Genomic DNA, 13,648 nt, shown 5'->3' with positions numbered 1-13,648 from the left:
CCATATGCGTCATGTTAGCATGGAATTACGCTGGAGTAATATTTTGCGTTTTTGCGCTGCAATCGAACGACCGAAGACGTGGTGTTTGTCGTGCGCGTAGCAGCACTAGCAGTTCGCTCGGCTCTGCGAAGCTTTTGGTAGTTTAACGCCACATTCGGGACTTTTGAGGAAATGGAATTGTAGAAGGTGGCCATTTGGCCAGACAACGCAAGGACATCCTGAGTATGACCTCAGAATGTATGACCTGAGTATGACCTCCTGAGTATAAACTCAGGATGTCCACGTCGGAATGTTCAGACATCTTCAGGCTTTCTATACTGGTCCTGAAGCAGTCCAGCTGGGATCTATTTTTCCATCCGTGTCGCATGCTCAGATCGTTTTGAGGATTTAGGTTGGGGACATTTTCAGTGCTACTTCTGAATTTGTATCAAGAGATTTTTTTTTTTCGTAGGAGTGCTGTAGTCAAAGCTAATATGAAAGAAGCTAACCAGAATGAGCAAAAAAGGCGCAGCACGGGTTTACTGTGCCCAGTGCCACAGAGAGCTATAACTCTCTTTTCCCTAAATCTAAAGTTGAATGGTCCAAAAATGTAAACAGTGTAACCTCATGCAAGCATCGAAAAATATTTCAAGATAACTCCTCAAGGCGCCTAATTTTCACAGGCACATAATATGTCTGTGTACACACTTTTTAATGAACCTACAGTTCTTAATAATGAGATCCTGAGTGCATGAGGTAAAGTTGGTTTGATCTCAGTCCCACGATATTGTTCTGCGACAGGACGATTGTAGGATATTCAAGGAATTTTCATCCTCCAGAAGCCCAGAAAAGTACAATCTGAGGACATCCTCATGAAGATAATCTAAACCGTGGAACCTTATGGAAAGCATGCAAGATTATTGCAGGATATCTCCTCAAGGCACATAATTTTGGGGTCGCAATGATCTACTTGATTATATGCATGTACAAGCGCGATGGAAAGAAACACGAGAAGAGCGGAGCCTAGGCTCTCTGCTGTTCGCGTTTCTTTTAAACACGCTTATACTTCAGTGGTAACAAAAAGATGCCAGATTTGTTTGTGATGCATTCTAGGACGACTCTAACGTCTTTTTCTTACCAGCGAAGTAAACACACCGTCAAAAGAAATTCGAACAGCGGTGCACATAGGCACCGTGCTGTTCGCGCTTATTTGCATCGTGATTGTACAGACGTTTTAATGAACCTACAGATTTTAATTAAAGAGATCCATAGAGCGAGAGATGAAGCTAGTTTGATCTCAGTTCAATCCCACAATATTCTCCTGCGATAGGACGATTGTAGGACATTCGAGGAATTTTCATCCTCCAGTTGTCCAGCAAAGTACAATCTGGGACACGCTCAAGACGATAAGGCATCGATGCCCTTCAAAGGTGCTCAGAATTGCCTCTTCAGAATAAGGACGTTCTGAGCATTTGAGGACATCCTCAGTACAATTAGTGCTGCCTGGGTTATATCTCTGGCTCTCGCTGAATAGATGTGGCGACGACGAAGTTATGTCGTGCACTCGATAGCGAGACCAAATCTTGTGCTCATCTGAGAATATCAAAGGGCTGCCACATGACCTGGAATTTTTTTCCCCAAGGGCCTTCAAGGTGCACTGAAGAGGAATCTGAACTCGTACTTTTTTACCGCTGGAACTCCATCTACACGTTCCGAGTGTTCTTGGAAACTTTGAATTATGGCCCTGTGCGGCCGATTTCCCTCATTTAAATCCGATTAAATGTCCCATCTCCCACCTTTTCTTTAAGGAGTTTACCAACGCATGGGGTGCCTTTCAGGCAGTCGCGTGGCAACTTTGCTTTCGCAATTATTTTGTTTCTTTTAGGTTTCCGTGAATAAATAGGTCTAGTCAGAGACTACCTAGTTGAATATTAGGCCCACCGAAGTGAAAATACGCGTGCACTCTTTGCTTTCGCCGATCACTACGTATCACTCCGCCGATGGCAGAGCAACAAGCCGCCACGGGACTGGATGAAAGGTTGGTCGACTCCTCCCACCATTTGCGGGGAATTAAAAATAAAAGAAGGGTTGAGCTCCATGTTAATCTGCTCTAAATTAGGGAACTTGGCCGCACAGGGCAATAATTCGAGGCTTCCAAGAACGCTTGGAACATGTAGACCGAGTTGCAGCGCTAAACATACGAGTTCAGATTCCTTTTCAGTGCACCTTTAAAGCTAGTTGCTTTAAACGGTTTATGATGATGCTAGCTTTTTATTGGCGCAAGGGCATCGAAGGCCAAAGAGCGCCAGACTCGAGGTTGTTGGCCAGCTCAGGCTAAAGTATGACACATTAAAATCAACTCCAGGTGTATAGGGCCTACGAGCAGTTAGCATGTCCATGAGGGTGTACAATTCAGGTGGAATTGCTTAAGGTGGTGTACAGAACCTAAAAGTTGTGGTACGAGGAGTTATACATAAAAGACGATAGCCTAAACCTCGGTCCTTGCTTGGACAAAAAGAGCGACGCATCTAGCAGCTCAGCCTTCTCAGCATTGAGGAGGGGCTGAGGTTACTTTAAATAAGAGATATCTTGCCAAAAGTCTATATGTGTAAAGTGTTTGAAAGCCCTATCCAATAAAGCATGCGGTCATCACCTGAAAATAAAGAAGGGTGCAATGGTTTTTTGAATGTGCACAGTTCTGGAACGTGTCGTCTTTCTGTCTCCAATCTCGGGCACGTGATTGATATGTGCACAACTGAGATGTGGGGTCCACATCTCGCCCACTGTGTGCCGGTGTAGCGTTTAAAAGATGTGAATGTGTGATGTATGTATATCTTATCCTCAGTCTGCAGATAGCAACTTCTTTGAATCAATTTTGTTCATCTCTGGCATATCTTCCAATCCTTGGTTTTGTCGTGTGTGGTTTGTTTTCTATTTGTCCCAATCCTGCAGGCATTCTTTGCGGAGTGCACTCCTAATATGAGGCCTGAGTATGGTGTGGAAGTTGGTTTACATGAATAAGACGCGGTTTGGCAGCTGACGCAGCAAGGCTATCTCCTTCCTCATTTCGTTCTATCCCACAGTGATCTAGTGCCCAGTATAATGAGCCGTAAAGCATTTCAAGAGGGAATTCATAACATGGTTTTTACAGGGTTTCCCGGAGGACAGGGCCATAACCACACTTAAAGGATCGGAATAAATGACAGAGGTTGGGATTTTCTTTTGTAGGATGGATCTGAAAGCCAACAGGATACCATGACATTCTGCATTAAATATTCTTGTGTGTCTATTCATTGTTCTCGTTTCGGAAGATTGACAGCTGTAAACTGCACTTGCAACTGAAGAAGTCTTGGAGGCATCAGTGTAAAACTCCCTGAACGAATACTTTGCTTGTAGGGGCATGAAGTGCTGTTTTATGCCTATTGGCAACCCATGCTTGCCAGCCTCACGAAAAAAAGTGTCGCAGTCAACTGGAACTGTCGACGGTTCAATTAAGAGCCACAGATTTTATGGAAAAGATCGGAAGAGGCCCGTCGAGTGCAAACTCTAGTTCGCTTGGAATGGAATGACCCCTTTGAAACCTGCCACGTTTAGGTTTGCAGGCGTAAAATTCAATTTACTTTGAAGGCGGTTGATGAGTTGAACTCAATTCCGTTATTTATGTTAAGATCAAAAATTCATGAAGCAATTAAGGCTTCATAGCTAATGAGTACATCCCATGGTAGAAGGCAGGGATATATGTGTGGCAAAACAAGGCTATAACAGCCTTTGCTGCAATATGTAATTGCATCAAAGTAATTGCGCCTTTTATAACGAAAGAAAATTCTGCCTTACAAAAATGCTACTTGATCACTCAGAGTCTGAGTTTTATTATTCACTGCAAAACATAAAAACAGTTTTATTTCACAATCAATCTGCTCACAACAAAAGTGATGCGCAGAGGTCAGTCGATATAAACAACAGTCAAGATCCACTTAAAATTTCTTGAGGTGAAATTTCTTCCACAACCACCACTGGCCTTCAGGCATTTGCAAGATGTCCTCCTCACTCCAACATGCAAGTACGGCTCACGAAATCAACTCCAGTGTCATCCGAAGATGGTCTAGACACACATAACCGTCACGTGCAAGGTCAAACAGATTAAACGACCCTTCGGTATGATAAAAAGGCTCGTTCGATAATCCTGTGGGCCTTCGTATATAAGTGCATAAAGGCCAGGGTTTAAATTCGAGCTGCCGTTTTGTCCATTCGTTCGGGTGCACGACACTAAGCCTAAATCTGTGTTGAAATGGCCATTGGACTACGTCATCCAAGTCGCCCTTGTGTAGCTGCAACCCCAAATAAAGCAACAGAGCCTGACCATTTGTCTTGAACACAACCGCAGGAGACACGCTGTAGCCACACAGGTACACTCGCTGGGTGTCATAGGCGGCGGATCCTAGCGCCACAGCTGTATCGTGGAGCAGTTGAATGTTTCTGATAAAGAAATTGCACTGTGATACTCCGTGTTCACTCTGACGAATGTGTCTGTTCAATTGGCCCAATACCTTTCTGTTTGCATTTTCTCTATCCTTAGCTTCATTGATGGCTGCAGCAAGCCGTGAATAGCAGTTGTGCCTTTGTGCCGACGCCTTTTGAAATTCACCTCTCATTTTTTCTTCTAATGAACTTATTCTGCTCGGGAGAGTGTCGGCTGCCTCACTTCTAGCGATCAAGGATCCTTCTATTTGTTCAGATGTGGTTATATGGAGAGCCCTTCCGTTTAAAGTGTCGTGGCCTTCTCGGGCTTCCTGAGAGGGTTCCTGCTTTACAGCTTTACTGTCAGCGTTTATATGTTGCGACGTCCTGTTCAAATGGTCGGCTCGTGTATTGCCATCGCTAAGCAACTGCTCCAGGATTGTCCTCATTTCGCCTGTGTGCTGATCTAGGGCTCTTCTCAGAGCTGTCAAAAGTGACTCGTCATGTTGCCCAGTCTGCCCTCCGTGTTCTGAAGGAGGACGAGTTGGGAGACCTGAACAGCCAGATCTGAGGTGCTCGCACACGTTGCGGCAAAGAACAGACGCCGAGCACTCTGGGCAGTGAACAGAGTGGTGTCCACAGTCGTGCTGGAAGTGTTGGGCGATGTCTGAAGCAGCCATTACAGCAGTGCAACCGTTCTCTTCGTTCCAGCAGTTGACCTGCATTGAAAGCGGTAAATGTTAGTTATTGAAATTACTAAAGGTGCAAGCGACAAGAATAATACAACATCAAGATGAGGTGCCCTTGTCATCCCCGGTATATGGCTTCGATTATTCAAATTAAAATATAAAAAAACATCTCCTCCACGCTTGTATAGGGTAGGAGGAAGCCGCTAAACTGAAAATGACTCAAGCTATATAAATATCACTGAAGGCAGGTGCAAAAAAATTGATAAAAGATGTGCTCACAATCAGAATCTTGACTGCAAGAAAGGGAATTATAAGTGCAATGTTACCGCATTACATCTACAATGCTCTAATTGATCGCCCCTAATTTTCATCCTAAAAAGTTACCTTAAGGGTGCGATGCGGTTGCGTTAATAGGTCTCTTCAGCAGCCTGAGGTCCTCGTTGCAGATCACTCCACAGATATGAAAACTGTTCTTTATTGCCTTATTTTGTTGTTTATGTCATTTTTTTTAACCACACAAGGCCTCCTTTCAGCCAAGTCGAACAAACCTTCCTCAACGGTCTCAGTGGTTGAGGAGTAGCAGTCCGAGTCACAGACTCGCATCTCGATAATTTTTCTTTTCAGCGCAATTGCTGTTCGTTCTTCCAAGGCACTACGTAATGGTGGTGGGATTGCGTCACCACACAGTAGACCCGTGAGGAAATGTTAGCAACGTCATCACTCTTTCATTCTGTCATCCTTGTCCGTGGATTGAATTACCCGCGTGTGGTTATGTGCTTTGTTTTGACGTCATCACCCTGTCGACCAATCCAGATTTTTTTCTCGACACGCTGTTGCCGATACCCGGTTCTCCGCTGAATAGGGCCCTTAATGCTTTCACGTTAAAATTTGCCCTAAAAAGGCAGTTCTCAAGTGCGTACGCTCCAGAGACTGCATTTTTCAGGCTTGCACTGAGGTTTTATACTTTGCATTGGCAGGGGGCCCGATCGACGAGCCTTTAAATTGGCGTATTGCGCAACCCTGCAGTTACTGCTCTACTGAAAGTCGGGTTCAGCTGCTATCAGCCGACTGAGTGCTAAATATTAGACACCTTTAGCATACCGTGTACCGGTAGTCTGCGCGCAGCCAATGCGCAAGTCAATTTGACGGCGCCAGGTACCAGGCAGCTGCGCGCATGCCTGCAGCATCCGGACCAATCAGCGCATGCTCACTGGCAGTAGGCGGGCTCCCGGTACTCCGGTAATGGCAACGGTTGCATGGTACGCGGTATGTAGATGTCTATTAATATAGACGCCTTTAGCATAATGTACTGTGTTAGCGTTGCCATTTTCCGGAGCACCGGGATCCCACCCACTGCCAGTGAGCATGCGCTGACTGGTCCTGATGCTGCAGGCATTTGCGCAGTATGGATGGATGGATGGATAGGAGCGCCCCCTTTGAAACGGGGTGGTGGCAATTGCCACCATGCTCTGCTTTTCTTTCTTTATTATTTTTTTGTTTACTGTGTTGGCAATTCTCATTAAGAATCGCCATCATCTTTACCTACGGTTGCCTACAGTTCTAACCTTATGCCACATCTCTGGTTTTCAGCCACCAATCCTCCAATAACTTTTAGAGCGCAGCTCTTTGGCGTCCGTTCCTTTGTTTCGCGTCGTCGTCGGCCTCGTAACCAGCTCCGCCCCCCTTTCATCCCCCCAGCGCTATCGGCGTCAGCGGCATCAGTAAGTCGCTGCTATCTCTTCCCTCCTCCCTTTATCATGTTGTCCGCTTGCTGCGCGCGCTTCTGCCCCCATCGTTTGCCGCTGGGTGTACACGCCGCCACCCTCCCCCCTCTTCCTGCGAGTCTCCGGTTGTCAAAGCGCCGGCTCGAACTTAATTCCTTTCTTCGCTCCTCCTCCAATGCAACCCCTGTGCGGTGGCAATCAGAGAGCCAGATCGGTGGCGGCGGATCTGTATATGTGCACCGCCCGAGCCGACATTGCGAATACGTGTGAAAAATAAAAAAAAAATTCTGTGATAGCGCATATATGTGTTGCTCGATTTCTTTGCCTCAATCTATCGAAAAGGTGAAACAGCTTATTTGCTGCGCGCAAATTTCGCATTAGGAAGTAACGTACTCGTCGGTAATTTTTTGCTAACTTCTACGGCATATTTATTTACATGACCATTGTTATCTTTAATCCCTTGGGCCTCCGGAAGAGTGACTGTGCCTGCATCGACATCCGGATGGATACCATCACATTTGAGTATGAGGTGTTCAATTGTTTCCACAGATCAACCACACACTGCACATGTGTCAGCTTCTTCGTCAAATTTCTTTTTGTAGCTGCGCGTTCTAAGGCACCCTGACCTAGCGTCAAAGGGTAGGGTTATCATAGAAAAATTCTTTCCTGATCTGCCTTTTCCAGTATCGATATAGTTCTACACTATGTTTCTTTTCCATTGAATTAATCCAATTTTTAAATTCGGCGTTTTTAACCTGTCGTTTAATGTTCTTTCTTTCTCCGTCCTCATGACCGGCATGCTTATTGGTTAGTTTTCTAGTTCTCTTCCGCCACTGCGAGTCAACGCTCTTCCTGTATAAATATTTAAATACCTTAGCTGTCCACCTGCTGTCGTCCAATTTCCTCAGGCTTTCTTCATATAGTATTTTACTCTTAGCTTCCCGTGCTTCGAAAGATGCCCAGCCGATATCTCCTTGCACTGCCTCGTTTGTGGTTTTGCCGTGGTCACCTAGTGCTAATCTTCCAACAGCTCTCTGATTTACGTCTAATCTCGACAGAACTTCTGCCCTTAAGCACAGAACCGCATTGCCGAAAGTAAGCCCCTCACCATTATTCCTTTCCAAACACCTCTTAACACTTCATATTTGTTGTAGGTTGAAGGTTTATTTCCGCAACTGGGTGTTGCGAGGACAGCCAGGGAAAAAGCTGTATAGACAGCTTGAGAGGTCCTGGCTTCCTCTTACAGTGCAGCATTGACGGTGGCGGAGTACGACATCAAACAAAATGTAAGTAAAGTATGTTCGGAACAGAGAATGAGACATGTACGTTCAATACGTAGTACATTGTGCTTATAAAAGAAAGAAGAACTACATTAGATCAAAGAGCCTATAAAGGCAAACACAGGGAGGAGAAAATAAATGACAGCAAAATTGACAGGTGCACTCAAAGTGGTAATAGTGGTACCCCCATAATGCCCTATGTTTCATTATCCCGGCATCTCTTCGTCATTTTGCCCTAAGAGACTGTTCATGCTTTTCCGTGTATATCTGCCCTTCGTTTAGCCATGTCCCGAGGTATTTTTATTCGGCCACTTTGGGTATTTCGTGGCATTGTATTACAAGCAACTGATCAGTTGTATGGTTGAAAATCATCACACCTGACTTAGTTGCGCTAAAACTGAATCCTAGAGCGTCTCCTTTGTCTCCACAACAATTAACCAAAGTTAGTAATTCTTCCTGGCTATCTGCTATCAGTACAATATCGTCCGCATACATTAAACCCGGCAGTCGCTGCTCAACTGCATTTCCGCCTAATCTGTACTACAGATTATAACCTAGATTACTTTCTTCTGGTCTTGTTTCCATATTTACCACTTAAAACGTGAACAGCAGCGGTGATAGAGGACAACCTTGCCTTAATCCTTTGTGCACCCCCACAGTTGTGGTACTTTTTTTTCTCTTCCCATGTAATTTCCACTTTATTATCTCGGTAGATTTCCTGTAGAAAATAAATTACCTCATGACCAATACCTAAATCTTGTAATATGCTCCACAGGAGTTCCCTGTTCACGTTATCGTATGCACCGCTTATGTCGAGAAATGCTAAATACAGAGGTCTGTTTCCCGCCTTAGCAATTTCTATGCATTGGGTAAGCACGAACAGGCTATCATCTAAGCGCCTACCCCTTCTGAACCCATTCTGAAGTTCCCCGAGTATGCGATTACCTTCTACCCATGACTGCATTTTTAATTTCACCGCCTGCATTGCCAGCCTGTACATACCAGATGTTATCGTAATCGGCCGGAAGGATTTCATGTTCATCTTATCTTTATGTTCATCTCGCAGCTGCTGGGTACCTGGCGCCACCTGGCGTCCTCGAGGCGATCTGCACATACGCACTGACATAGGGCCGGCTCCCGGCAGGTATTCTGGTAACAGTACACGGTATCCTAAAGGTGTCTTATTCGTACAGTGGTAGGAAGCGTGCCATGAGACCGCATCAGGCGTCTCACCGAGTGCTAGGCACTCTTTACTTGAACTAGGGGTTTTTAAAATTATCAGCCCAGACAATTCACTTAAGAAGTGCCAAAAATTTACACAATTTCCACTTGACTTTACACTCCTGTGCAGAAAAGCATACTTTATTAATTGTTTTTTTTTTCTTATTTTTTTTAAAACATGATTTCATTTCTGTAGAAACACGGTATGATGAGCGAAATCACGTACAGTGGTCAGAGCAATTCTCTAGAGCAAACGAAAGCCGCGATGTAGCAAAAACAATGTGAAATTTTTAGCAGGTACTCTGTTCCGGAGACGCATAGACCAAGTTGCCTTGACAGTCGCGTTGTGCCACGGATATCTCTGCCGCCTGATACAAGCCGGGCAAAAAAGCGTGACGAACGCGAGAGTGGCAATGAAATTATTAACGACTAAATTAGGTGACTTGTAATAGCAAAAACGATTGAAAACGAATGCTGAACGAGACGACTTGCCCTAATAAATTTTCGTGCCCAGCCGTTAGATCACTCGAAGTGTTTACATCCCAAAGCGTATATCGACGTTTGTGCGTGGACCACATGGTAATCTAAGTCACAGAGCAGACTCGATTATGTGCCGCACACGGATGTTTCCCGTGCGGATATTAAAGGGTCCGCTCCGGCGCTTGCGAGGGTATATGCCTATCGGAAGGAATAATTTAGCGAATAATGCTGCCGGACTCGAGGGATATGTCTTCCTCTACAGAGCGCACGAAATAAATCTCTGAGAGCAACACTAAACGAAAGCATGGCCTTCAGTTTGCCGCCCAATTACGTCTTCGCAGCTGTCGTGGCGCACCGTGGATTAAACTTCCTGTCATGCCTGCCAAGTTTTTATTTTCCAATTTTCCATGACTACCCGGCTGTAGTCGTATCAATCCGTAGGCTAAACTTTCGCAGATTCCGGTCAAGTCTCGCGGTTGGATTGAGGATAAGGAGCGCCGAACACCCCCCCATCAGTAGAAATACAGTTAAGTTCCTCACGTGAGCACTTCTGAGTGGCAGGAAGATTGCTTAAAGTCCGATAGTACAAGAAACGTACTCGAACGGTCACTGCGTCACCGCTAATCGCATCCCTGAATAGCGAGACATTCACCTTTCGTTATGAGAAGGCGTCGTCATGTCGTCCGCTTACGCGAAACGTCCAGCCTTTATTGCATTTAAAAACACCAAGCATCAGACGCGTAAAACCTGAACAGTTCGCCCTCTTCACTCACCTCTTTACTTAGCAGCTCTTGGACGGGAAAGTACGTCCAGTTCACGCCTTTTTCCGGGCACAGCAGGCCATCCAGGGGACAGACGGGCTCGACGCCCTCCGTGCAATGCTCGTAACAGGATATGCAGAGGACGTGCTGGCAGGCAAGGACTGCCGCCTTTGTGCGCACCAGTCCGCAAGCACTGCACGCTCTGATGCGTGGAGGCGGCTTCACGAAGTGCAGAGGCCTCCAGTCGAGCTCGGCTGTGAAGCCGACCAGCGTGTAGGGCACTTTTCCAGGAGGCATTCCGTCCTGCTGTCGTCCTAGTGCTAAAGACGATGGAAATGCTGTGCCCATCCGAGAATGCTTGTCCCGCTATCTCTGTCTCTCCCCCTCTATCCTTCGGTTTTGTTTTTTGCCCGTCGTCAAGGCTCTGATCGCTGTGAATAGCCACCTGTTCCGGTTCCTTGCCACGTGGTGAATCGTCAACACTTTCAAGTCACTCTTCGGAATGCTACCCCGCAGGCATGCGCATGTCTGCCGCTGAGCTGAAATGATAGCTCGTTGATCACCGAAATTTTGACCATAATGGGAAAGAGAGAGAGGATTCCCGGGGCTTTGTTAAAGTCTTCGTCCAGTGTTTCATTTTTGTTTTGCAGGTACGTGTTCCTTCGACAAAGATTACGTGGTGGCGGGAGCGAGAAATAAGACGTTACTGCAGTTCCGTGACACCGTCATGTTGTGGGATAACCGCGTACCCCATTTTCTTCGCTAGCCAACGGCAAGCGTGCGAACGCCACATGGCGAACCGCGCGAGCCGCTAGGCAACGCTGCTAAAGCTAGCGCGACTGTTCGCGCAGGCTAAGTGCGCGCGCGAAAAGTAGTTCGCCATAAAACCAAAGCGAACACAAGCATATTTCGTTACGACAAATCACGTACCGCGACCTCCTGGACTTCTCTTTACCTCGTGCCACATTTTCGTAATGCGACCTTTCGAGACATCGAAAAGAAAAAAGTACACGTGGCGGTATGATACGCGGTTGGTAGGGCGAATCACTCCTACTCAATCCGCGCCCAAAAAGTAGTTCCCACTGCGTGAAAATTATTGCAAGAGAGCCCGCTCACTGAGCGCCTGAGCGCTTCGACCATGATTTTCAATGCTACCATTCAAATTTCAAATTCTTTATTTCTGCCTTGTAAAGATACAGACAGCGGAGGCGCAGAAAAAGCTGTGAGAGACAGCTTGACTAAGCCGCAGCCCCCTTTCGCTTGGCAGCAGCTTGACAGCAAGGCTTTTAATACAAAGGCAGTTGCAAAGCGTGATAACATGTATACAATAATGAGCAGGTACAAGAGAAAACGAAAGAACATTATACAATACTAACACAATATTCACACTGGGTGGACACAGGTACTGACAGCAAAGAAAAAAAAAGAGAAAGAAAAAAAAACACACAAAACAAAAATTCTACATGCTGTCGATCAGAGTATCGATCACGATTATACTATCAGTGGCCGTTACTTGGTTCCATTAGTCTTCCCTTACAGCCGACTACACCGATGGCGACGCATTTCACCTAAAATAAGTGCAAACCGTCGTGAGAACTTTTGGAAGAAAAATACGTGCAATTTGCCAACTGCGAGAAGTCAGAGCTACAAAATAAGCTCGCGTCAGTGTGAGCTCGCTTCAACTGCTGGGTCTTGCACGTGGTATGGAGCACTAAAAGGAGATGGCGCTTCCGCATGTCATTGAAACTCTGCGTCAGATATGCGCAGTCGGATCACTCTTTTTTTGTGCTTATAGCTGCTAAGAGAAGGCGATGCGTACGAAAATATTTACTGAGTCGACCTCTTCCGTTGCTCCCGAGCGGTCTCCTTGTGTCCCTCGCTTGCTGTAAACCATTAGTGTCGACACCGTATACTTAGTTACATGCTTTTTTTCTTGTATTGATGCGTCACAGACGATGGCTGTGCCGTCAGAGTTCACTACAGACGAGTGCGAGGAAAAAGTAACTGATTTATACACTGCTCATCGTGTTAACTGACTGTACTGTTTCAGCCAACCAGACTAAAAAGCAGAACAACGAATGTAGGAGGCGCCCCAATTAGGACGCGTATATTAGTGTCTGCTTTTTTCGATCTGAAAAAAAAAAGAATGGTTTGGCCAGTCAGCATCACGGGTTGTACTAGAACGCTTGTCAATTGCACACTACAGAGCGGCACTGCAGACCTGTTCATATAGTTCGGTCAGGTGTGTTTTCACGCTTTTAAGTGTACTGGGGCTGTTTTTACGTTTAGCCCTTTTAAGCTGTGTATTCAACGATGGTTTCTTCTACAGAGATCATTCACCTGACCTCATCTGCAAGGCTCAGCAGGATGGGTGCACAGCTGTGGGAAGCTGACAACTGCATTGCCTCAGCTCGCCGCCACAAAAGCGCGTTAATGCGGCGGAAAAGTAACAGCTAAATACCTGCTCTTGCTTAAATAGCGGTTCTTTAGTTTCAGATTTTCGTACTAACCACCCCTTTCCCCGAAAAAAGAGCAAAAGGGTAGCACCTGTCTGGGTGAAGTGACGCCAGAGGGAGCCTCTTGTCTATTCAGAGAATGGATACTGAAGCCAGAGGGAGCCTCTTGTCTATTGAGAGAATGGATACTGAAGCATAATCTGAAAATTGAACAAAAACGCTGAAAATAGATTCTCTGGATGTGATTACACCGAAATCTAGTCGTCAGTGCGCATATTTTTCAGCGCATGGTTTTATTTTCGATGTTTCATGAGCGCGCGCCACGCCCTCCTGGAAGGCGCGAGGTGAACAGTGTGACGTCATGGCACACTCCCGCGGTGACAGATATGGCGACGTCCTTCGATGCATGAAGCCTCGCTTCGGACTGGTTTCGTCGTTGTTACTGCATTCTTCAGGGCGTTAAGTGGCCATAAATGGGCCACCAGTCTTTCGCTTCGTCTCCTGTCGCCCACAAGAAAACGTACGAGTAATAAATTTGCTTTCTTTTGTTATTTAGAGGGACGTTTCTGCCCCTTTAGGCGAAGAGGGGCGTCGGTTTGT

General features: G+C 46.0%; 1 protein-coding gene across 1 annotated transcript; it reads right to left on the bottom strand.

The window, feature by feature from the left end:
• Positions 1–4,046: 4,046 nt before the first annotated feature.
• On the bottom strand, positions 4,047–10,889 carry LOC149329146 (TNF receptor-associated factor 5-like). The gene is made up of 2 exons (XM_089559186.1): positions 10,605–10,889; positions 4,047–5,156 (listed from the first exon to the last, which is right to left on the bottom strand). The coding sequence occupies exons 1-2, from the start codon at positions 10,887–10,889 to the stop codon at positions 4,047–4,049; spliced, it is 1,395 nt and encodes a 464-aa protein (XP_089415312.1).
• Positions 10,890–13,648: the final 2,759 nt, after the last annotated feature.

The sequence above is a fragment of the Amblyomma mixtum genome, chromosome 9, assembly GCF_055824585.1.
Source record: "Amblyomma mixtum isolate Tamu chromosome 9, ASM5582458v1, whole genome shotgun sequence".
NCBI classification, from domain to species: Eukaryota; Metazoa; Arthropoda; class Arachnida; order Ixodida; family Ixodidae; genus Amblyomma; species Amblyomma mixtum.
Note: the sequence above shows the minus strand (reverse complement) of the source record. Positions and strands in the feature narration are given on the sequence as shown.

Coding starts and splice junctions, on each gene's coding strand:
- LOC149329146 (XM_089559186.1), bottom strand. CDS start 10,889: ATGCCTCCTGGAAAAGTGCCCTACACGCTGGTCGGCTTCACAGCCGAG. Junction 5,157..10,604: donor AAGAGCTGCTAAGTAAAGAG/GTGAGTGAAGAG, acceptor CTTTCAATGCAG/GTCAACTGCTGGAACGAAGA.